The sequence below is a fragment of the Oncorhynchus masou genome, chromosome 30 (assembly GCF_036934945.1).
Source record: "Oncorhynchus masou masou isolate Uvic2021 chromosome 30, UVic_Omas_1.1, whole genome shotgun sequence".
Lineage (NCBI taxonomy): Eukaryota > Metazoa > Chordata > Actinopteri > Salmoniformes > Salmonidae > Oncorhynchus > Oncorhynchus masou.
Window position 1 is genome coordinate 37,232,543 of NC_088241.1, and position 26,191 is coordinate 37,258,733.

A 26,191-nucleotide genomic window follows, 5' to 3' on the forward strand; every position below is an offset into this window, starting at 1 on the left:
TTTGAATGCACACACAGGCAGAGACAAAGACACGCACACATGAATGCACAAACACACTCTCCTCACAACATACAGTAAGCAAATTACATACTATCCCTATGGTTGATTATAGTCTCGATTATAGCTGTTGAATTTGTTAAAATGTAAAAAAGTACTCAAATAAGTTATGCCTTTACGCCCATACAGGCTGAACAACAAATGGTGTATGATAAAATACAAATACATTTTTTTTTTTTTTTTTTTTTTTTTTTTTTTTTTAAATCTGTGAGTAACAGTTTTAGGATGGGTTGCACCAACATGGATTAACTCTTAAACTGGGTTAAATCAAGGTTCATCTCTTAATAATTTTATACAAACCTTTAAACCTAGTTTTAAATTAATCCTTTAAGACTGTAGCACTCGTACACAGTCGACAGTTGAAGATGGTAGAGTCCATAGACAACATTAAAAAAAAGTTAATGTGCATGTCTGCCACTAATACACAAACATGAAATCAATTGAAATTAGACGCTACGTCATTATTTACATAATTGACCGTACTGCATATTTTTCTTCTGTGGAAGCTTAAAGGCACAAGCTTAAAAAAATAAAAAGAATACAAGTGTAGAAACATGAAGTTGAGAATCTTTGAAGCAGAGCATATAGCCATGCTACTTCAAGATCAATATGTTAACTCTGTACGTATTTACTTATTTATTTCCCTATGTATGTTTCTTCCCTTCACTAGCTAGGGGTCAGAGCGGGTCTACTTTGATGCCTTCAGTAAAGAGATGAATTCCCTCCATGGGGTTTCGCATTATATATACACATGATATATTATAGTTGTACTATAGCTGGGTCACCAATAAGGTCATGGTAAATGGAGGGTTGTACTTTGCTTATATACAAATCACATTAACTCCATATACAGTAGCTGGCCCATTATATGCAATAGTTGGGAAACAATCAAATGTTTTCTCTCCAAAATTCTGTTGTTGTTAAGGAGACATTTTACATTTTAGAATGAGCATTTTGTAGTTTCATTTAATAGACAACTCAATTGTTCGATCAATCTTGCCAGTGATGTACTACAGTGTTGTGACATGGGTTTGGCAGAGAGCGCAGATAACAGCCATTAGAGATAGTGTTTCTGCTGGCGCTGTTAAAACCTCTACAGGATTGGTGCACCCCCCTCGGGATGGTTGAGCTAAAGTAGACTAATGTGATTAGCATGAGTTTGTAAGTAACAAGAACATTTCCCAGGACATAGACATACCTGATATTGGCAGAAAGCATAAATTCTTGTTAATCTAACTGCACTGTCCAATTTACAGAAGCTGTTACGGTGAAATAATACCATTCTATGGTTTGCAGAGATTGCACAGTTATGAACTTGAAAATGTATTAATAAACCAATTAGGCACATTTGGGCAGTCTTGATACATTTTGAACAGAAATGCAATGGTTCATCGGATCAGTCTAAACCTTTGCACATACACTGCCTCCATCTAGTGGTCAAAATCTAAATTGCGCCTGGGCTGGAATAATACATTATGACTTTTCTCTTGCGTTTCAAAGATGGTGGTACAAAAAAGACAAAAAAACTAAAAACAATTCTTTGTATTATCTTTTACCAGAACTAATGTGTTATATTCTCCTACATTCATTTAACATTTCCACAAACTTTAAAGTGTTTCCTTTCAAATGGTATCAAGAATATGCATATCTTTGCTTCAGGTCTGAGTTACAGGCAGTTAGATTTGGGTGTGTAGTTTTAGGCGAAAATTGAAAAAAAGGGTCCTATCCTTAAGAGGTTGGTGTGAAGGACATTAGTTGTTGAGGGAATTGATAAATATGCTTGTCCTGGTAGCGATGAAGAGGTGATCTTTACACGGGCTGATAAAAGCTTTCAATGTCACATAGGTGTTTGTTGTGCATCCCAAATTGCACCCTATTCACTTTATAGTGCACTATTTCTGACCATGGGCCATATTTCCGACCTAAAAAAAGTATGTTTCCCATAATTCTTTGGGGACTGAACATGTTTATAGCCAAATTAGAATGACAATGTGCTAAATGCAAAGCACTCAAAGGTGCAATATGTAGAAATAACTTCACCATTACCCTGTTGCAAAGATTCTATCATGTTTGCCTAATTTCAGTTTGTGACAATCATTGTACAATCTAAACCACTGTGAAATATCTTTTCAATTACCAAAAATGTTGCCCACAAAGCTACATACTGGACCTTTAAATTATACAGCACATATGTAAGTAGTGATTATTATCAGACACTGAACATAATATAGCTAACTGCCATCAGTTGGCTGACGTTTTACGTGCTCCTAACCGAATGTGTTTTTTTGTTACTTTTTTTGTGTGTTGTTTATAACTTATTTTTTTAAACTTATTCTGTACATAATGTTGCTGCTAACGTCTCTTATGACCGAAAATATCTTCTGGACATCAGAAAAGCGATTACTCACCACAAACTGCAGCAGCTTTTTTTCTCTTTAACGAGTCTTATGAGACCAACTTGAAGGACTTACTGCTTCATAGGAACAGGCCCAAATCCCCGTCATTTTCATGAAGAGAAGATGGAGAAAAAGAGGACGGAGGTTGGGCTGCCTTCTGAGAATTCGTAAGTGATCGAATTAACCCCCTCTGCCTTCCGATCTACCAGCGAACATGGAAAATCATTGGAAAATAAAATTGACAACCTACAAGGAAGATTAAACTACCAACTGGACATTAGAAACTGTAATACCGTATGATTCATGGAGACGACATTATCAACATACGCTCTATCGGCAGGATAGAACAGCGGCATCTGGTAAGACAAGGAGGGGGGAGGGGGCAGACTATATATATTTGTAAACATCAGCTGGTGCACGATATCTAAGGAAGTCTTGAGATTTTGCTCGCCTGAGGTAGAGTATCTCATGATAAGATGTAGACCACACTATCTACCTAGAGAGTTTTCATCTGTATTTTTCGTAGCTGTCTACATACCACCAAAGACGGATGCTTGGCACTAAGGCCACACTCAATCAGCTGTATTCCGCCATAAGCAAACAGGAAAACGCTCATCCAGAGGTGGCGCTCCAGTCACCGGGGTTTAAGACAGGGAAACTTAAATCCGTTTGACCTAATATCTATCAGAATGTTAAATGTGCAACCAGAGGGAAAAAAAATCTTGACCACCTTTACTCCACACACAGAGCTCTCCCTTGCCTTCCATTTGGCAAATCTGACCATAATTCTATCCTCCTGATTCCTGCTTACAAGCAGAAATTAAAGCAGGAAACACCAGTGACTCGGTCTATAAAAAAAGTGGTCAGATGAAGGAGATGCTAAGCTACAGGACTGTTTTGCAAGCACAGACTGGAATAAGTTTCGGGATTCTTCCGATGGCATTGAGGAGTATACCACATCAATCATTGGCTTCATCAATATGTGCTTCGATGACGTAATCCCCACAGTAACCGTCCCCCAACCAGAAGCCATGAATTACAGGAAACATCTGCATTGAGCTAAAGGCTAGAGCTGCCGCTTTCAAGGAGTGGGACTCTAACCCGGAAGCTTATGAGAAATCCCACTATGCCCTCAAACAAACCATCAAACAGGCAAAGCAACAATACAGGACTAAGATCGAATCGTACTACACCGGCTCCGACACTCGTCGGATGTGGCAGGGCTTGCAAACCATTATAGACTACAAAGGGAAGCACTGCCAAGAACTAACCAGTGACACAAGCCTACCAGACGAGCTCAACAACTTCTATGCTCGCTTCAAGGCAAATAACACTGAAACATGCATGAGAGCACCCACTATTCCGAACGCCTGTGATCACGCTCTTCACAGCTGATGTGAGTAAGACCTTTAAACAGGTCAACATTCACAAGGCCGCAGGGCCAGACAGATTACCAGGACTCCAACACCATCACCAATAACCCAACAGTGGTAGGCCCGATCACCGACAATGACGAGACTATAGGAGGAGGTCAGAGGAGGTCAGAGATCTGGCCGTGTGATGCCAGGACAACAACCTCTCCCTCAAAGTGATCAAGACAAAGGAGTAGACTACGGGAAAAGGAGGACCGAGCACGCCCCCATTCTCATTGACTATACCAGGCGATGTCAGAGGAAGGCCCTAAAAATTGTCAAAGACTCCAGCCACCCTAGTCATAGACCGTTCTCTCTGCTACCACACGGCTAGCGGTACCGGAGCGTCAAGTCTAGGTCCAAGAGGCTTCCAAATAGCTTCTACCCCCAAGCCTTAAGACTCCTGAACATCTAATCAAATGGCTACCCAGACTATTACAGAATCGCGCCAATTTGTGCGTACTAATTGAGTCAATGTTGTTTGCCATTTGTTTGTGAATGTCTATCAATTCCCCGTTTAAATATACTGTATATTCATTCGTGAGGTACTGTTAATGTGTGGAGGTTAAATATTTCTAAAGAATATTTTTGCATTCCCTGCGCCACCTTTTCAGCTGAACGGGGGGTGGAGTTCCCGTAGGGGAACCCCTCGCATCAACAGGTTTTAATCCATGCATTTCCCCATGGATTACGCTCATTTCTGTTCAGTAATTAAGTATAATATACATTCTGACCGTTCTCATTCTCAAAGTGGAAATGTTGTTTGGAGAGCTCACAAAATGCGCAACACTTGTTATAAAGAAGCTTTGGTTTATTTAGCTCTATTCACCTGTTTTATGTCAATGGCTTCATTGTCTTTCGTTTCGGAGCACATGTCTGGTTTCTCCGGCTTGTTCAGCGTTGTGTGAACAGCACGCGCTTGAACGCAAATAGATGTCGATAGATAGCCTGCCATTTGGCCTTCCGCAGTTTACGTTTAGGTTACTCACTTTTAGGTTACTCAAGGGAAGGCTGTATCTGAGTCTGGTATCTTAGTCTTGCGGGGTGCCTGTTCTTTATTGGTTATGATTGGTTTTGAATACTGACATGTGGAAGGCAGAACTTTGTATATACACTGAGTGTACAAAACATTAGGAACAACATCTTAATATTGAGTTGCCCTCAGAACTGCCTAAATTCATTGGGCCAGGGACTACAAGGTGTGGAAAGCAGATTTAACAGGTGACATCAATAAGGGATCATAGCTTTCACTTGGACTCACCCACCATTTACACCTCTACCTGACTGCCTTCTGTTGAACCTTTGTCCTTACGACTGCTAGAAGGCCCCTATTTTACACTATCATTTAGATGTTCAAATCTTTTCAAATGGCATTGCTCTCATTCTAGCCCTCACATTCATTATGGTGCAGGAAATAGGCAAGAAAGCCACCAAATCCAGTTGCCAGAGGTCATCATTGCCCGTGCTTCCCCAGAACTCTGATTGGGGGAGCCCATGAGTGGTTTCCCCAATTCTATGATAGTGGCATTTACCGTTGACATTTATTCCTACATGACATATGATGGGATTATACACTAATGTTTATTTCTCCTGCATCCACTTCCATTATAATGGTCATCCTTAAAGGTTCCAGAAAGACAGGTAATGCAATTCCGCAGCGAAAGCAGACACACAGACCACAAACGCACATAGGCACGCGTACACAGACATATACAAGTCTTGCTAATGTATGTTACTTTCGGAGACACACATCTACATCAGTGGAGGCTGCTGAGGGGAGGACGGCTCACAATAATGGCTGGATAATGGCGGCTCATAACAATGCCATTACCACGAGTCTGTCCTCCCCATTTAAGGTGCCACCAACCTCCTGTGATCTACAAAACATGAACATGTGCAATCACATACATACACATACATACACACAGACACACACGCAAATGCATAAACACAACACACATGCACAGACATGCGCACTCGTGCACACACACCGTGCGGAGACTCACCTGAGATCCCTGTCTGTTAAACAGTGCATTCAGAAAGTATTCAGACCACTTGACTTTTTCCACATTTTGTTAGGTTACAGCCTTATTCTAAACGTTATTACATCATTTTTCTCTCTCTCATCAATCTACACACTAACAGTTTTTTTGAAATTTGTGCCAATTCATAAAAAATTGTTTTCAGACCCTTTACTCAGTACTTTGTTGAAGGACCTTTGGCAGCGACTACAGACTAGAGTCTGTAATCGCTGCCATGTATTTGGGGAGTTTCTTCCATTCTTCTCTGCAGATCCTCTCGTTCTGTCAGGTTGGATGGGGAGTGTTGCTGCACAGCTATTTTCAGGTCCCTCCAGAGACGTTTGATCAGATTCATGTCTGGGCACTGGCTGGGCCACTCAAGGACATTTAGAGACTTGTCCCGAAGCCACTCCTGTGTTATCTTGGCCGTGTGCTTAGGGTCCTTGTCTTGTTAGAAGGTGAACCTCATCCTAGTCTGAGGTCCTGAGTGCTCTGAAACAGGATTTCATCAAGGATGTCTCTGTACTTTGTTCTGTTCATCTTTCCCTTGATCCTAACGAGTCTCCCAGTCCCTGCCGCTGAAAAACATCCCATAGCATGATGCTGCCACTACCATGCTTCATTGTAGGGATGGTGCCAGGTTTCCTCCAGACGTGTTGCTTCGCATTCAGGCCAAATAGTTCAATCTTGGTTTCATCAGACCAGAGAATCTTGTTTCTCATGGTCTGAGAATCACTTAGGTGCCTTTTGGCAAACTCCAGGCTGCCTGTCATCTACCTTTTACTGAGGAGTGACTTCTGTCTGGCTACCCTACCATAACGGCCTGATTGGTGGACTGCTGCAGAGACGGTTGTCCTTCTGGAAGGTTCTCCCATCTCCACAGAGGAACTCTGGAGCTCTATCAGAGTGACCATTGGGTTCTTGGTCACCTCCGTGACCAAGGCCCTTCTCCCTGATTGCTCAGTTTGGCCGGGCGGCCAGCTCTAGGAAGAGTCTTAGTGGTTCCAAAATTCTTCCATTTAAGAATGAAGGAGGCCACTGAGTTCCTGTAGACCTTCAATGCTGCAGAAATATTTTGGTACCCTTCCATAGAGCTGTGCCTCGACACAATCCTGTCTCGGAGCTCTACGGACAATTTTTTTGACCTCATGACTTGGTTTTTGCTCTGACATGCATTGTCAACTGTGAGACCTTATATAGACAGGTGTGTGCCTTTCCAAATCATGTCCAATCAATTTAATTTACCACAGGTGGACTCCATTCAAGTTGTAGAAACATCTCAAGGTTGATCAATGGAAACAGGATGCACCTGAGCTCAATTTAGAGTCTCATAGCAAAGGGTCTTAATACTTACATCAATAAGATATTTCAGTTTTGAATGTTTAATATATTTGCTAAAATTACTCAAAACCCGTTTTTGCTTTGTCATCATGGCGTATTGTGTGTAGATTGATGAGGAAAAAAAGTTAATTAATGCATTTTAGAGTACATGCATTTTAGAATAAGGCTGTAACACAACAAAATGTGAAAAAAGTCAAGGGGTCTGAATACTTTCTGAATGCCCTGTAAATGATTTACAATTGGTTGAATAATCTGTTGACATGCAGCTCAGGGAATTCTATGCTTAATAAGTGCCTATCCACATATGCAGTTTGCAGAAGTTGTCAAAATGTCAATGAATCTCAATTTACCCACCATCTTAATCAGATTGTGGACAGGTAACTGTAAAACTCCAGCCTCCTCCTTCACTGCACTCAGAAATTCTGATAAAAAAATGACAACTGGTACTCTGATAAAAAAACATATATTCATTCTAATAATAGTCGTTAGTGTAAATGCGATGATTTGAAAATCAAAACGTTGAAAAACTTCAGGGAAAACCTGATTATGTTGTATTTTAAGGACATGATACACAGTCGCCCACTGTGATGGCACCAAATGTTCAGGTGCTAAAAGAAGTTATTACACATTACTACTCCCCCCTCCCCCAATGCTCTTCAGCTCCAATTTACCTACTCAAAAATGTCGAGCAACTTTTAATTTAAAACATAACATAATTACACTTGAATAATGCAACCAAACCATATTACACTCTTCAATAATGCAACAATTCATAATGTGCAGACAATTAAAGGGTTTATTTCTTGTTTATCCACACATTAAATTAGCTTGCACAAAAATAGCACAGCTGGCTAGCTACTGCTAGCTAGTAATGTTAGCATATCGAGCATAAAGGTTTACTCCTCTCATACAAATACAAAAGCATAGTACAGTGTGGTTCATAGTATAGAAATACCTTCCTAGGTAGCAAGCTAAACAAAATTATTTCTGAATTTTTCTTAGCTACATCGTAATAGCTGCATCAGCTAGTTAGCTGATAGCCATGAATACGGCCACGCAAATTACTTTCAAAGCTGAAATCTAAATTTAGTTTGTCTTCGGTATCAATTCTATTTGAACTATCATTTTATGGAAATAAACTATGAGAAAATATGGAAAAATAAACAATGAAATGTTAACTATATTAATCAGCCCATGTAATCATCTGCCAGAGAGTAGCCACAATCGGACCGTGTCCCAAGTAATATATTTGGGCCATATAACTCACACCGGAATCAGACGGAGCTCAATCGCCGCATCCTAGCCATAAGTAATACTGCCAAAGGCGGGCCAGACTTAGGCTACATGAAGTCGAATGAGTCTGAATCTCAGCCGAGTGCCCCGACTCTCAGCCGGAATTGGCCCAGATCCACTGTGCTAGCTGTTATGTTAGCTGAAACATAGCTAGATACTTCTTAGGCCTACATTACAACTTTAGTGTTTTAAACTTACCTTAGAACAAAGCAGGCTTAATTTTATCAATATCATGAAAGTCATTATATGAGGTAAAAAGCAAACTGCGAATGAAAAGCAAACTGCTTGCAAAGCTAGATTGTATCTTGCCTGGATTATCAGTGCAGTCAAGGGGGGAAAAAGTAAGTACAGTTCCCGCTCAGCCCAGTCAAAACTGTTCGCTGCTCTGGCCCCCCAATGGTGGAACAAACTCCCTCACGACGCCAGGACAGCGGAGTCAATCACCACCTTCCGGAGACACCTGAAACCCCACCTCTTCAAGGAATACCTAGGATAGGATAAAGCAATCCTTCTCACCCCCCCCCTTAAATGATTTAGATGCACTATTGTAAAGTGGCTGTTCCACTGATGTCAGAAGGTGAATTCACCAATTTGTAAGTCGCTCTGGATAAGAGCGTCTGCTAAATGACTTAAATGTAAATGTAAATGTAAAAAACACCATTGAGATTAGCTTTTTTTTAAGCTACGGCATCAATTTCAGAGTGGAACAGGCTTTTACTGCAATTTTCGGGTGAAACCTCAATAAAACAAGTCTGAAATTTAATTCAAATGTTATAAATGTAATATAAAATATAATTAAAACATTTCATTTTTACTGTATCAGTGTTGGGCACAACACGACAATTCTGTTTACACTCCCCTGCATGGAGGGGGAAAACTGGGGGCCAAGTGCGAGTTTGACCTCCGGACGTAGTAGTCAAGACTTGACAAGTTTACATTACATTAATAAGTATAGTCTCAGGATTTTGTTCGATACCTCTCAAGAATCTCCAACTTTCGTCAATGTAAATACAAAAAGGGCCTATGTCTGCATATAGCTGGCTAACGCATCTCTCTCTCTCTCTCTCTCTCTCTCTCTCTCTCTCTCTCTCAACCCCTCCTGATCACAAACAGGACGGGAGGAGAGGAGAGTATGCACAGTCACGAAGCTCTGTGTGCCTTTTAGGAACATCTCTCCATGAAACGGAGGACTGCTATGGTACCAGTAGTACAGGCTGATTCTCCAAGCTGATGCCTGGGGTGCTGCAAGGTGCACACTAATATTCTCCGTAGGATTTCCATTTACTGTCAATGTCAACATTTCACAGCCCTAGCGAAGAACTGATGATAGAGTGCTAGGATTGAGATGAACAAAAACATTGTATATTTTAGGCATTCTTACAGCCCCTTTTCTTCACACATTCACAGGAGTGCTGTTATGGAGACAATAACGTGATCTGGACAGCAATATCATTGGTAAAAAATAATCTCTGCAAGTTTTCTTTTTTAATAGATTTGAGTAACTGAGGTCATCATGATATACAGGAGGGTTGGGTTTTGATTTTGATCATGCCCACTTCCCCACTAACACGGGATAATGCCTAGGGAGAATTGTCATGCACAGAGAAACACCTGCAATGAATGCACACTCTATCTGCTACACTGATTGAGCTCTATCCAAATCGTAGCAGCCAGAACCATTCAGTGACACAGACCTGTCCCTTACACAGCACCCCGAACTTGTTTACATAAGACAACACTTCGCCAATGTTATGTTGAAAGAACACTTGGCCCCTAGTCCTTTTTGGAGTTGCCACTTGCTGACGTGTTCAATACTGATAACTCGAGTATGCGAGGTGCTTGACTTGGACTGAAATAGGTGCCGGTACAGTGGTAGACTTGATTACCAACAACGACGAGACGGCCTACAGGGAGGAGGTGAGGGCCCTCGGAGTGTGGTGTTGCAACTGCTCCGCCCACAACTGTAAGGCTCTCCAGAGGGTAGTGAGGTCTGCACAACGCATCACAGGGGGAAAACTACCTGCCCTCCAGGACACCTACACCACCCGATGTCACAGGAAGGCCAAAAAGATCATCAAGGACAACAACCACACGAGCCACTGCCTGTTCACCCCGCTATCATCCAGAAGGCGAGGTCAGTACAGGTGCATCAAAGCTTGGACAGAGAGACTGAAAAGGCTTCTATCTCAAGGCCACCAGACTGTTAAACAGCCATCACTAACGTTGAGTGGCTGCTGCTGACACACTGACTCAAATCTCTAGCCACTTTAATAATAAAAAAATTGGATATAATAAATGTATCACTAGTCACTTTAAACAATGCCACTTTATATAATGTTTACATACCCTACATTACTCATCTGATATGTATATACTGTACTCTATACCATCTACTGCATCTTGCCTATGCCATTCGACCATCACTCATCCATATATTTATATGTACATATTCTAATTAATTCTTTTACACTTGTTTGTAAAAGGTAGTTGTGAAATTGTTAGATTACTTGTTAGATATTACTGCATGTTCGGAACTAGAAGCATAAGCATTTCACTACACTCGCATTAACATCTGCTAACCATGTGTATGTGACCAATAACATTTGAATTGATTTGGTAGCCTACTCATTTTGGGTGCCGGTACGGTTTATATTTAGATGCAGGAACGCTATAATACTTTGTATCTAATATTCTATAAGAGGTGCAGGAGCTCAAGCAGTAGAAAATGTGACCTGCCGGTACTCAGTCCCTATGACCTCTTGCCCAAGTGAAGCACTGAGTCTGATTTGGGCAAAATGAAAACAATTGAGATGATGTGCACTTGTCTCCCAATTGCCACTTGTCCATTTTTCAAATTCAAAATCCATTCGCGAGCATCTTGTCACAACGCAACCGATTTTGTAACATGATTCCCTATGAAACGCTGCCAGACAGATGCACACTCTGGTAATAGATCGTGAGAAAGTTGTAATACAAAATGGCACCGAAGCACACACGTCTTGTCAGTGACTTGATGGCTTGCCTGCTTAATGCGCCTGCTAGCTACCAGTAGCTAGCTTCATTGACAAACACAGATGGAATTTAGCTAGCCAGTGATTCTGGGCACTGATGAACAGTGTGTATCTTGTGCTTTATTATGTATAGTTTTCACAGCTTGCTGATGAATGATCAAAAATCAGTTCAGCACAGCAGTAAACTCGAAACTGTCTGCAGTGCAATAGCTACTAGTTTTCATGCACATTTGTTTACTTGAGAACTACTGCACTAAACACCTTAATTAACTAGATGTAAAATTGCGTGGCAAAAATAATGACTAATTTCTTGATTTATCATAGAAGATTTCTGACTATTTCGAGGAAGTGTTAGTGGCTATGTTGTTGATACTGTTTTTTGGTCTCTCCTGAGACACCGCAGCAGCTACAGTGTCTCAACAGGGACAAACAACAGTAACTGCCAGAGTACGATAAAACACCCACATTGAACCACACCCCCCAAGACTGAAATCTTAATGAGCACCATAAAAACACATGCAGAATCTGTGATTTCAGTTGCTCTTTAAATTGTGTTCTGTTTTTGTGGTAAATGTAGCTAATGAGTCGCAAAACAAGGACATTTTTAAGGAAATGGGTTCTAGAAAATCTATAGGAGGACCAGATATTGTGAAGTCTATCGATTAGGGTCCAATCTCCTCACTTTGACATGAGCTTATCTTGGTCAACATCTTCTGCAATCGATGTCCGTGGTTTTTAAGCTGTTTTGTCATTCTGCCCCAATTTTAACAAAGTCAGACAGGGTTAAGACGGAGAGGCAATGCTTGTGTCCTAAATGCCACTGTGTTCCCTAGGTTAAACTATAAAGGACATAGGGTGCCTAGAGGGTCAAAATTAGTGCAACATAAAATAAATAGTTTGCCATTTGGGACACAACCTGTGTCAGCTCCACTCTCGATACTCTTAACAATACCAGGTTGGTTCATTCCATGCAGCTTCACTCTCGGTCCTCTTAACAATACCAGGTTGGTTCGTTCCATGCAAGAGCAGGCACACTCCAACCAGTCTCTGTAAACCTGTGCTACAGTGTAGGAATCCTCCAATTTGATTGCGACAGGATATAAACCCCATCACATCTAACTGGTTGTGCCTTTATTAACTTAATTTCATTTACTTTATTTGCCAATGTATTTAGTTATCTACTTAAACCTAGGGCACCATTTAAAACTTGTGTTTTGCAAGCTAATGCATAGTTACCGACCCATGCTTTGGCATCTAGCTGAGGTACCCACTAATAACAATATATCAGCGGTCACCCCATAAATTCACCAACTAATAGTTGTGCTCAATTCCATTTAAACTAATGCATTCTGAGAGCACTCTCCACAGGCACTCTCAGCAGCATGTTCTGCCACCGTTTTCAGAAAATTATCCCTCTGTCCCCATTCAGGGACTAAAAACCACTGGGATGAATTGAGCCTTATTTGGGTTTGGACTATGACAATGCCAATACAGAAAATTAATAATTACAGGGCTTGGCTCTCACTGTACTTCCCTCAAATACACATTTTCTAATCACACTCACACACACGGACACACACACACACACACACACACACACACACACACACACACACACACACACACACACACACACACACACACACACACACACACACACACACACACACACACACACACACACACACACACACACACACACACACACATCATCTGTCTCTGATTTCCCACTCCTGAGGTAAAGGATCTCTCTCTCACTCCGGTTTCCTATAATTGCAGCTAATTATCAACAAATAGCACAAATATGACAAATCACAGCCCTCCGTCACTGTTTGCCTTGTGCTTTCTGGCTGTTGGACAAGAGTGAAGATGGAGTAAGAGGAGAAAAATATAGAAAGATAGAGGGCAAGAGAAAGGGAGAAAATGGTAGATGAGGCAAAGGAAAAGAGGACTTAAAAAAAGAGGGAGGTAAATGCGTAGGCATAAGCAAGAGATTCACAGTAGGATTAAATCAATCGAAAAGAGTGTGACAAAGTCCATAGGAGGGATTGAGCCAGGAAAACGGTCCCGACTATGTTACCCTGTTGCTATTGACGACGGCAGCAGCCCACACACAGGCCACGTCCATTTAGTTCCCAGCATGCCTCGCGATGATCTTCATGGCTCACAGTGCCACCGCTGTCTGTCTCATTTCCGTAGAAAAAATTCTAGGAGGGCTACAGCCCATCAATGGCTGTTTGATTAGATCCTCACCTACCCCACACTACTTATGAATATTTATTAGCAGCGTCGCCATCGAATGAACGCACATCTCCCCTGCTCTCATCCCGGCACTCATCTTCAGTATCTTTTTTGGACTCTTAATTTTTCTTATGAATATGTCACCGCCAGCCATAATGTCTAGCCATAAAATGACAGCTCTCTAGATAATCTGCTCATTGTTCCTTGTCTGCTATTGAAAGTGTCAAAACACACTGCAATTTGTCTTGTTGTTCTTTATTCTCCATGGGAACCAACAACCCTAAGGAGGACAGGAAATGAATACAGAGGATGTGTATCAAAGTGACACAGTTAACAGGAAATACATTTTGCATTAATTTCAGCTCACGATCAATGTCTGGTCGCATAATGGGGGCCTCGTAAAGGATGCAGGCGGTATAGATGGCCAAGCTGCCAAATCTGGAGTCATATCACCGGAGAGAGCCCAGTGTACCCGAGACACTATGGTTTCTATAAGATCCGGGAGCTTTCAGGTTCGGTTCAATTCCTTTACAATGGAACATGATGCATGTTGGGTGTTGGATGATGAGCTCAGTATTCTCTTTAGAGACTTTACGGGGTAAGATCTAACTATACAATATCACACAAATGCTATTCAATATACAGCCTCAGTTGAATACCATTGTAATGTCACATAACATCACATTGAAGCAATCCAGCATCCGGATGGCTTCCAGATAAAAATCATTTGGGGGGGGGGGCAGTTTTATACTTCGTTCGACACCAATATAGTCAGTGTTGGATGTTCACAGCGCAGAAATAGAGTAACTAGAAATGGCAACCCCATTCAAGTCAATCATTATATGGTTCCCGGCTTGAAACAGACAATGAAACAGGACTTACATCACTGACACCAGCCTCCAGGATCTTCACACCAGTTTCCTTCTCCAGCTGCTTCTTTTGCTGAACTGCTTGGGAAGACACCAGCACAAGACCAGAGTTGTGTGTGAGTGGAATTAGTAAAAAAAAAAGAAAAGAAACATAATGTAATGAGTAAGTGGAAAGTGAAATGAGTGAGTGGAATGAGTTGTGTGTGAGGAGTATTAAGTGAGGAGAATGAATGACGCAGAAGAACATGTTAGACCGTCTAATTCTTGAAGGGAAACAGGAGAGCGTGACCGAAAGAGTGTGTGACATAGTGTGAGTGAAAATTAAAGATAGATAACCACACAATGATTCTCTCACAGTTTATTGCAAAGTTTTCACCCAAAGGTCTTTGTCAACATGTGACTTCAACTCAAACTCCAGATTCATCAGTGACCAGTCAAAGTTTCACTTACTGTTGGCTACGGTACACATGCAAGAGTTAGCCCAACGATCCTACAGATTTAAAAATGTTCTGCAACATCAGGGTGATCAAGTTAAGATCCTACACCTGTACACGACCACAGAATACCCTACAGTACAGTGTCTAGAATCGAGCACATAGGCATCGCACAACGGAAATGTTCTTGTTACTTTGCTCTGACGATTATTAAAATGGTTGTAAAGTGGTTTATGAGCAAGACCTTTGCACACTGTCAGCTGCCGAGGTACATATGTAAGATCTTAATTTGATCACCCTGTTGTTGCAGGAAGTATATTCAAGGTATAAAAAGGCTTCTAAAGTTTGTAGTTGTTACTTTAAAATGTCCTACTTGATTTGCCCTAACATTTTTTTTTAATCTACTCCTCCAAAATGTCCAATCATAATTCACACAATAATTCACATTTCCTGTTGCTGCAGGACAATTTTGTCTGCTGTGAGAAACTGGTCAAATTAAGATTATATATCTGTACCAATGAATGTTTAATATTTATTTGAATGTAAAAGTGCTAGTCGATGTACTGCGTAATTCATTTCTCTTGGTTCTTGCAGAAGTTAATACGATTGCAATATGAGTTTGATCCATAAATCTATTAAAGGATGCCCCCGCTAGTTCTAAATGCAATATTTAACAAAGATATTCTCACACAAATCAAAGCAAGTGGCATGCAACATTTAAGATCATACACTCGGCAGACTTGTTTTTTTTTTCTGTGCATGTTTAGCCTTTGAAAACACTCACTTTGATGGATACATTTATATTGAAAAACAAAATCAAAAGGGGTCTTATGCCAAATTATATGGTGAAAAGAGAAAACAGAGTATAATTTTAATTGAGTTTGTTAGCATGTGAACTGGGAAATAGGGAGAAAAGAGAAATAGGGAAAGCCAGAGAGAGAGAGAGGGTCCTTTAAATCCCATTCCCCCAGATTAAGGGTATGCAAATGACTCTGAAGAGCTGAACCTTACCTCACTCTCCAAATTCTGCAAGGGCCTGTTTAATTAGTATTTTAATCAATTCCAATGATTCCACACACTTGGCAATTTATGCAGCATTCCATATAATTAAGCACGTTACTTTAGTGCCATCATTAGGAAGGCTAATTACAGCCCTCTCTCTCTCTCAGTTTATTGTCCGATATCCTGCAAGCGCTGATCACCCTATCGTCTCATCAGCGATCACCATAGTGATGGCGACGTCTTGAATATATAGTCAGGACTTATGGAGTGAAATCTGGCGGGAGGAGGGGGAGAGAAATAATAGGGGGGATCCATTCAGAGCACAGATATCCATTAGGCCAGCAGGCATCAAGCAAGCTACAGTACAGTTCATTAAAATGTCAACACAAAGATTGCAGAGAGTATAGAAAATCAGTTGTGGGGAGTAGCAGCCATCTTGGATCTGTGTATCTACCTGTTGTGATTTAGGAGGGTCAAATGAGGAAGCTATCTTGGTTCGGGTGGCAGATAGCCTCGAGGTCAGAGCACTGGGCCCATAGAGATAGATAGAGGACTCATCTTTATATCTGTGCCATTATAGCATCTGTGATAGCATGGCCAGCGCCATTGAGGCTACAACCCATAGGAATCCCCACCCAGTTGACTACTTTGACTACTTTAAAATGGTGGAAGAAGGGTGGAAGCCCTCAATGGTGCTGCAAATGCTAAAACAGCCTTTTGTCTACAAGAGGCCTCTATCATTCTCTATGGTTGGGCCAGTAACTGAAATGTCACTGGTTTTAATCCTGGAGCCGACAAAGGTGAAACATCTGTCGATCTGTCCTTGAGCAAGGAACTTAATCCCAATTGCTCCAGGCGTGTTGGACAATGGTGACCCTATCCATGACCCGTCTCCCTGCGGGTGTCTTAGGGGGAGTTGGGATGTCCAAGAAATACATTTCCATTACACACTTGGAACAATGAACACTTGTACAAGTGTGTAACAGGTCAAATATAAACACCCCACAAATTATTATTATTCAACCTGGTGGTGCTGGTGTTATTTAGGAGTGGGTAATAAGGGAGCCATCTTGGATCGGTGTGTTATTTGGGGGGGGGGGGTAGTAATGCGGTTTGTAAATAGGGCCATTTGGGTGGGAGTGGCAACAGAAAGGTCACACTCAGCATTTAGTATTAAGGAGGACCTCTCAGGGAGCTGATCACTCAGGTATAATAAGAAGTGGAGACTGCGTCCAACCGTTGTTTTCAAGGTAATCTACTCACGTTCACATACTCCGATTCATGGACCGTCTATATCCAGGTTGTATCCGGTTGAAACGGATCAACATCACATGCACACTAGCACTCAGTGCACACAGGGATTACCGAGAGCAGCGACGACTTCATCACATCATCCAAAAACATGGCAGACATTAGAATAATATAAAATTTGCCTGTGTGATGAAAAAGACGATACGGCTTCAGCAACAATTATTTGAATAATTCAATAGATATTTTGTGCACAAAGGTGATGAATAAAGTGTCTTATTAGGAATTTTCAAATCAAACTTCCCTATGTGGCTATCTAAGGACATTATCTTTCTGGGCCTGGCATCTATTAAACTGCAGTAACCAAGAAAAACTGTAGTAAAAACTGTAGGGCCAGGGTTCTGGTGCTTCTAGACCAGAACCCTGACCCCTTGGAGCTGTGGCTGAGTAGAGAGCCAGTCAAAACATTGAGTTGAGCCTGACATCAAAACACAGTCTAACTTCTATCTGCTGGCAGTTTGCCTGACAAGCTAAAAGGACACAGTGTATGCTAAAACCAAAGAAGCCTGAAGGTCACCATCTATCTCTAGTTGAACTTTCAACTCATCGAACTCATGTACCCAGCTAGCACATTTGGTTCTTTGGGAATTGTGGGAACATATGCTTTTGTTTTCACAGTGGTTGTGGCAACAGAGCAATACATTTCATGACTGGTAAAACAAAACATTCTGAGAACAGTTGTGGAAATTAGCCTGTTCTGGGAAAGTTTTGTTGGGAGGTTCTGAGAACATTTTACTCTGGTTCCTTGAAAGTTTCCCTGGGAGGGTTTATTAATGCTCTGAGAACTGAAATTATATTTTAAATGTAACCTTTATTTAAATAGGCAAGTCAGTTAAGAACACATTCCTATTTACAATGATGGCCTACCGGGGAACAATGGGTTAACTGCCTTGTTCAGGGGCAGAATGGCAGATTTTTGCCTTGTCAGCTTGAGGATTCGGTTACTGGCCCAATACTCTAACCACATGTTTGTTAATAACTTAAAAGATTCACTGAATGTTTCTATAAGACTGGTAGCATATTTTGGGTGAACTTGTTTGAATTTTAAGCACAGATAGGACACATGGAAATTAATTTCCTTAAGCATTAATCATGCAAACATGTATCTTTTTTATTGTGACCCATCATTCAGGGCAGGGAGTTATGTTTTAGCTAAAGGGGGGGGGGGCTTACCTGTTTTGCATGTTAGTCCTTGAAAATTCAAGCCTCTTGGCTGCTGCCATAGAGTTACATTAGAAGTGCCCATCCAAGAAGGCTCAAGGTCATTGGCCACAGATATAAATGACGTCAAATCTCATTATATCTACAGTAGCTTTGATTAGACTATCAGTCATCATCATGAATCAAGTCGACAATCTACTGGTAAATCCTTTTAAATCTTTGTCATGTGAAGAGAAATAATGAAGAGAAATTATAGATGAAATGTATCGGTGCTCATCGGCCATTGGACATAAACATTTCACAACAATTTGGAAATCACAAATTCAACAATGAGTGGTTTGGAAGGAATCAGTGACAGTGGCTAACGACAAACATTGCAAAGCAACCACTAGCCTGCTATTCAGTGGAATGGCTGTGTGGTCCCAAATCTGGGATTAAGTGTCTCTTTTCCAAGTTTAAAATTATAAACATTCAAAATTGGCCATGCTGTCAATGAAGCATGATTTGGTCTGCGCTCAAAACAACTGTTAACTCAGAACTGCGAAAATCTGACTTCAGTGAGTTCAAGTCAACTGGGAATTCTGGAAAAAACAAGCTCGACTGTGAAATACGTTTTGAACGGTCATCCAACACGGAATTGTAAATCGGGAACAAGCTTTAAGAAACATATGGTTATCAGAATGTTATGCGCTAGCTGGGTAAATAAACTCATCATAAAAAGAAACGTCCTCTCACTGTCAACTGCGTTTATTTTCAGCAAACTTAACATGTGTAAATATTTGTATGAACATAACAAGATTCAACAACTGAGACATAAATTGAACAAGTTCCACAGACATGTGACTAACAGAAATGGAATATTGTATCCCTGAACAAAGGGGGGTCAATGTAACAGTCAGTATCTGGTGTGGCCACCAGCTGCATTAAGTACTGCAGTGCATCTCCTCCTCATGGACTGCACCAGATTTGCCAGTTCTTGCTGTGAGATGTTATCCCACTCTTCCACCAAGGCACCTGCAAGTTCCCGGACATTTCTGGGGGGGAATGGCCCTCACCCTCACCCTCTGATCCAACAGGCTCCAGACGTACTCAATGGGATTGAGATCCGGGCTCTTCGCTGGTCATGGCAGAACACTGACATTCCTGTCTTGCAAGAAATCACACACAGAACGAGCAGTATAGCTGGTGGCATTGTCATGCTGGAGGGTCATGTCAGGATGAGCCTGCAGGAAGGGTACCACATGAGGGAGGAAGATGTCTTCTCTGTAACGCACAGCGTTGAGATTGCCTGCAATGACAACAAGCTCCGTCCGATGATGCTGTGACACACCTCCCCAGACCATGACGGACCCTCCACCTCCAAATCAATCCCACTCCAGAGTACAGGCCTCGGTGTAACGCTCATTCCTTCGAGGATAAACGAGACTCCGACCATCACCCTAGGTGAGACAAAACCACGACTCGTCGGTGAAGAGCACTTTTTGCCAGTCCTGTCTGGTCCAGCGAAGGTGGGTTTGTGCCCATAGGTGACGTTGTTGCCAGTGATGACCTGCCTTACAACAGGCCTACAAGCCCTCAGTCCAGTCTCTTTCAGCCTATTGCGGACAGTCTGAGCACTAATGGAGGGATTGTGCGTTCCTGGTGTTTCTCGGATAGTTGTTGTTGCCATTCTGTACCTGTCCCGCAGGTGTGATGTTCGGATATACCGATCCTATGCAGGTGTTGTTACACATGGTCTGCCACTGCGAGCATGATCAGCTGTCCGTCCTGTCTCCCTGTAGTGCTATATTAGGTGTCTCACAGTAGGGACATTGCAATTTATGGCCCTGGCCACATCTGCAGTCCTCATGCCTCCTTGCAGCATGCCTAAGGCATGTTCACGCAGATGAGCAGGGAATCTTTCTTTTGGTGTTTTTCAGAGTCAGTAGAAAGGCCTCTCTAGTGTCCTAAGTTTTCATAACTGTGACCTTAATTGCCTACCGTCTGTAAGTTGTTAGTGTCTTAACGACCGTTCCACAGGTGCATGTTCATTAATTGTTTATTGAACAAGCATGGAAAACAGTGTTTAAACCCTTTACAATGAAGATCTGTGAGGTTATTTGGATTTTTACAAATTATCTTTGAAAGACAGGGTCTTGAAAAAGGAACGTTTCTCTTTTTTGCTGAGTTTACATGAGAGTTCAAAATGTGCATTATTTGGCAATAGTAAATGTCCACAGGGATGCATGCTTGGCCTGGGCTTTCTGAGATGTTTAAAATTCTCTGTTCCTTTAGCTAGAGTCATTTACAGAATAAACACATACCCAGATTAAGAGTATTCCTCTTATGCTCTTATACTGCAACCTTATTATTCATTTTAACATCCACAAATATTTGACAGACTTTGAAAACTGATGTCAAGTCTCATTTTCAAGTTGTTTTCCCAGTGATTTTAATGAGCAATCGTCTGTGTCTCCCTGATTTTATTTCTGATATGCAGATTTCAGCTACCCAGCTGTTCACATAATCGTTTTGGTCACGCAGTCTAATTGCCCTGAGACAAATTAAACACAAACACACACACCAAACAAATCTAGCAGCTTTAGCCTCTAAAGCTTAGCATCTAAAGCTATGTACCCTTAATAATGTGATTACCCTAAAAGGTAAAATGTTACCACAAAACATATGCAATAGAAAAGTCAGTGCAGGAATACATCATTTGAACTGCTGACTTGAGTTGGAGTGAAGGCCTTGGGTTGGAGTTGAGGACAGTGGAATAATTGAAACACAACACATATTATAACATCATAAGAAGCGGCCTTTCCTCACAGCCTCCAGCCCTGTCCTGAGAAGTCAAGATGTCTGAGTTTTGGAAAAGGAGATCATTTAAATCAGTAATCTGAGGCCTCAATGTCCTTGGCCAGGAGACACCTTTGAAGAACCCTTTTGGGTTCCATGTAGACTCCTTTCCACAGAGGGTTCTACATGGTATTCAAAATCTACTTGGAACCAAAAAGGGTTATTCTATGGGGACAGTGTACACTGTACCCTACAGATCTAATGATTTTTTTCAGTACAATATTCAGGCATTGCTCATCACTGATTCTGGCACAATGACTATGTTGAAATTCTATTGTTCCACACATATTACTAATAATTGCATATCATTTGGATGCCATATAGATCATAGTTAGTTCGGTTTGCATTTTGAGTCGGCAGAGTGGCCAGCGTTGTTGGTGCTCCGATGAAACAGGAAGGGTAGATGACAAAATGCATATTTCACGACCCTCTGATTGATCTTTTCATACTGAATATGCATACCCACCCCTCCCATTTTCCTTCTCCATCCGTCGTTCCTTCCTTCCCTCTACTGCTCCTCAGGTCGTCTATTCAACACATCTATCTTTACAGCCATCTCTCCGGGAAAAACAAAATGAAAGTGTTTATTGCGGAGGAGGGAGGGATGACACTAACGCCTCTCCACAGCCGTTACCCTTATCAGCGGCTATCACTCCAATATTAAAGCTGCCACTTTCCCCTGCTGCACATATGAAGGCTGTCTGTACATAGCCATCTCCGAAAGAGAAAGAGAAGGAGAAGGAGGAGAGTGAGAGAGAGGGGGGGAGAGAGAGGGGGAGATGAGGATCTAGAGAGGGAGGGATGGATGCATCCGATCCTCGAGACAGATAAGATGCATCTCCCACTATTTATTTTTCAGTCAAAATCAGGGGGATGAAATGAAAAAAAAATATCTCATGATCTGCCTTTGTAGCACAGACAAATAAACATCTATGAAATTGTACATTGTACATACAGTACTAACACCCCTTGATTTTTTTCACATTTCATTGTGTTGCACCCTGAATTTAAAATGGATTAAATTGAGATTTTGTGTCACTGGCCTACACATACAGTGCCAGTCAAAAGTTTGAACTCATTCAAGTTTTGTTTCTTTATTTTAATAGTAGTAAAGACATCAAACTATGAAATAACACATATGGAATGCAAAAAAGTGTTAAAATAATCTCTCTATATATTTTATATTTAAGATTTTTCAAAGTAACCACCCTTTGCCTTGACAGCTTTGCACACTCTTGGCATCAAATATAACATATATTGTTATTTGTTTAACACTTCTTTGGTTACTACATTATTCCATATCCATTATTTCATCGTTTGACATCTTCACAATTAATCTACAATGTAGAAAATAGTAAAAATGGATAAAAAACTCTTGAGTAGGTACAGTACTGTACATACACCATAATGTCAAAGTGGAATTACAAATTAATAAAAAATGAAAAGTGGAAATGTCTTGAGTCAATAAGTATTTAACTCCTTTGTTATGGCAACCCTAAATAAGTCCAGGAGTAAAAATGAGCTAAACAAGTCACATAATAAGTTGCATGGACCGACTGTACAATAATAGTGTTTATTTAACAGGAATTATGAATGACTCCCTCGTCTCTGTACCGCACACATACAATTATCTGTAAGGTCCTTCAGTCAAGTAGTGAATTTCAAATACAGATTCCACCACAAATACCAGGGAGGTTTTTCAATACCTCGCAAAAAAGGGCACCTATTGGTATATGGGTAAAAATATATAAGCATACATTGAATATCCCTTTGAGCATGGTGAAATGATTAATTACAATTTGGATGGTATATCAATACGTCCAGTCACTACAAAGATACAGGGGTCCTTCCTAACTCAGTTGCCGGAGAAGAAGGAAACCGATTAGGGATTTCACCATGAGGCCAATGTGACTTTAAAGCAGATACAGAGTTGAATGGCTGTGATGGCAGAAAGCTGAGGATGGATCAACAGCATTGAAGTTACTCCACAATACTAACCTAAATGACAGAGTGAAAATAAGAAAGCCTGTACAGAATAAAAATATTCCAATACATACATAAGGCACTGATTTTAAAACTGCAAAAAATGTGGCAAAGAAATTAACTTAATACATTCAAAATACTCAAATGTGTCAAATCCAACAGAATACATCAGAGTACCACTCTTCATATTTTCAAGCAGGGTGGTGGTTGTATCATGTTATGGGTATGCTTGTCATTGGCAAGGACTGGGGAGTTTTTTTAGGATGAAAATGAACAGAACAGTCAAAATCCTAGAGGAAAACCAACAGACACTGCTTTTCAACAGACACTGGGAGACAAATTTACCTTTCAGCAGGACAATAGCCTAAAACACCAGGCAAATATACCTTACACTGCAGTTGTTTACCAATATGACATTGGATGTTCCACAGTGGCTTAGTTATAGTTTTGATTGAAACCGGCAGACTGAAATGGCAGACTTGAAAATGGCTGTGTAGCAATGATCACTAACCAACTTGACAGAGGTTGAATAATTTTTTTAAGAATAAATGTGCAAGTATTGTACTAGAAACTCACAGCTGTAATCGCTGCCTAAGGTGATGCTAACATGTATTGACTCAGGGTTGTGAATAGTTATGTAAATTAGATATCTGTATTTCAGTTTCAATAAATTTGCTACAAATTTTGAAAACATGTTTTCACCTTGCCATTATGGGGTATTTTGTTCAGATGGGCGGGAAAAAAAATATACATCACATATTATTTGTATCCTGCCATGTTTCAATGGTGTGGTTAGACAATGTTGAGTAACAAGAAAAATACTTTAGTGTGTACCCATATTCAAAGCTGTAACCACGGTCATAAACACACACACACACACACACAAAGAAAGCCATCTATCCCCAGATAATCAAGGAACACTCCTCTCCCTTGTCTTTTGTTCTCATGAATATCATCGGTTTATTGTTTCCCTCCGCTTTGATAAATCTAGACACCAAATCAAAGACCTTATACCTCTGAATAAACCTACAAATAAAAAGGGGACGAGGAGGGGGAGGGGGAGGGGGGAGAAAATTAGAGGGAAAATAGAGGAGGAGAGTGTTTCAGAAAAACAAAATACTTTCTTCCTGCTCCGATCAAATTGCGAAAGTAATGCGTTCGCTGTCTCCGTGTGTATGACATCATTAGAAGCTAATGCAGAAAGATAAACACCAAGCATACTGTCTGTGTCACGTCACATGGTAGTCGTGCTGTTAGTAGCAGGGAGCGGAGCTGATTGAGTTTCTGTTTATTTACCCTGATCAATACCTGCCTATGGAGTATGAGGAGAGGCACTACTGCCTGGCAACCAACTACTACTCAGTCTGAACCAATACTCCATAGTGCTCAAATACCTGGGTTGCATTCATTAGGCGTGAAACAGAAGAAAATGGACTGAAACAGGGAGGAACCACCTGAATTCCTCCAATAAGAAATGCTTGTTTTCATTTTCCATTGCAGAACGTTTTGTTGCAATTTGATAGTGTGCCATAATGAATATGACGTATTCATGATGTCAAAATGTGTTTCAAAGGTGTGTGTTTTCTGTTTACACAAAGTACACAGTGTGAAAAGATGAAATCCCTAAAGCTGTGGTATAATAGACCACGCGACAGGGATTGTGACTCAAATGGTACCATATTCCCTATGTAGTGCACTACTTTTGACCAGGACCCACACGGCTAGGAAATAGGGTGCCATTTGCAAAGCAGACAGGGTTTCCGAGATACTTCACCATCTCGCATCATCTCTGATTCTTGTACACACGGCGTCTGCACTGCATGTCCTCTGCAAATCCAGCCATGGCCCCTGGTATAAGATATCACTACTCCTCCCTTCCTATAGGCAGGAACTCAAACAGGAAGTACGCGTTCTAAGGACTATTCATCGCTGGTCTGATCAATCGGAATCCACGCTTCAAGATTGTTTTAATCACGCGGACTGGGATATGTTTACATACACTCAATTAGTATTTGGTACACTTGCCTTTAAATTGTTTAACTTGGGTCAAACGTTTCGGGTAGCCTTCCACAAGCTACCCACAATAAGTAGGGTGAATTTTGGCCCATTCATCCTGACAGAGCTGGTGTAACTGACTCAGGTTTTTCTGCCTCCTTGCTCGCACATGATTTTTCAGTTCTGCCCACAAATTTGCTATAGGATTGAGGTAGGGTTTGTGATGGCTCCTCCAATACCTGGACTTTGTTGTCCTTAAGCCATTTTGCCACAAATTTAGAAGTATGCTTGGGCTCATTGTCCATTTGGAAGACCCATTTGTGAACAAGCTTTAACTTCCTGACTGATGTCTTGAGATGTTGCTTCAATATATACACCTAATTGTCCTTCTTCATAATGCCATCTATTTTGTGAAGTGCACCAGTCCCTCCTACAGCAAAGCAGCCACGCAACATGATGCTGCCATCCCCGTGCTTCACGGTTGGGATGGTGTTCTTCGGCTTGCAAGCCTCCCCCTTGTCCTCCAAATATAACAATAGTCATTATGGCCAAACAGTTCTATTTTTGTTTCATCAGACCAGAGGACATTTCTCCAAAAAGTATGATGTTTGTCCCCATGTGCAGTTGCAAACCGTAGTCTGGCTTTCTTATGACGGTTTTGGAGCAGTGGCTTCTTCCTTGCTGAGTGGACTTTCAGGTTATGTCGGTATACGACTCATTTTACTGTGGATATAGAAACTTTTGTACCCGTTTCCTCCAGTGCCAAAGTACGTTCATCTCTAGGAGACAGAGAGAGTCTCCTTCCTGAGCGGTATGATGGCTACGTGGT

At 41.1% G+C, this 26,191-nt stretch overlaps 1 protein-coding gene across 1 annotated transcript in view; it reads right to left on the reverse strand.

Moving 5' to 3' along the window:
* LOC135522601 (receptor-type tyrosine-protein phosphatase N2-like) overlaps window positions 1-26,191 on the reverse strand; it is a 280,479-nt gene that overhangs the window by 92,528 nt on the left and 161,760 nt on the right. The window contains exon 11 of the mRNA XM_064949026.1: window positions 14,655-14,719. Coding sequence (XP_064805098.1) covers window positions 14,655-14,719 — 65 coding nt within the window. The remainder of the gene's footprint in view (window positions 1-14,654; window positions 14,720-26,191) is intronic.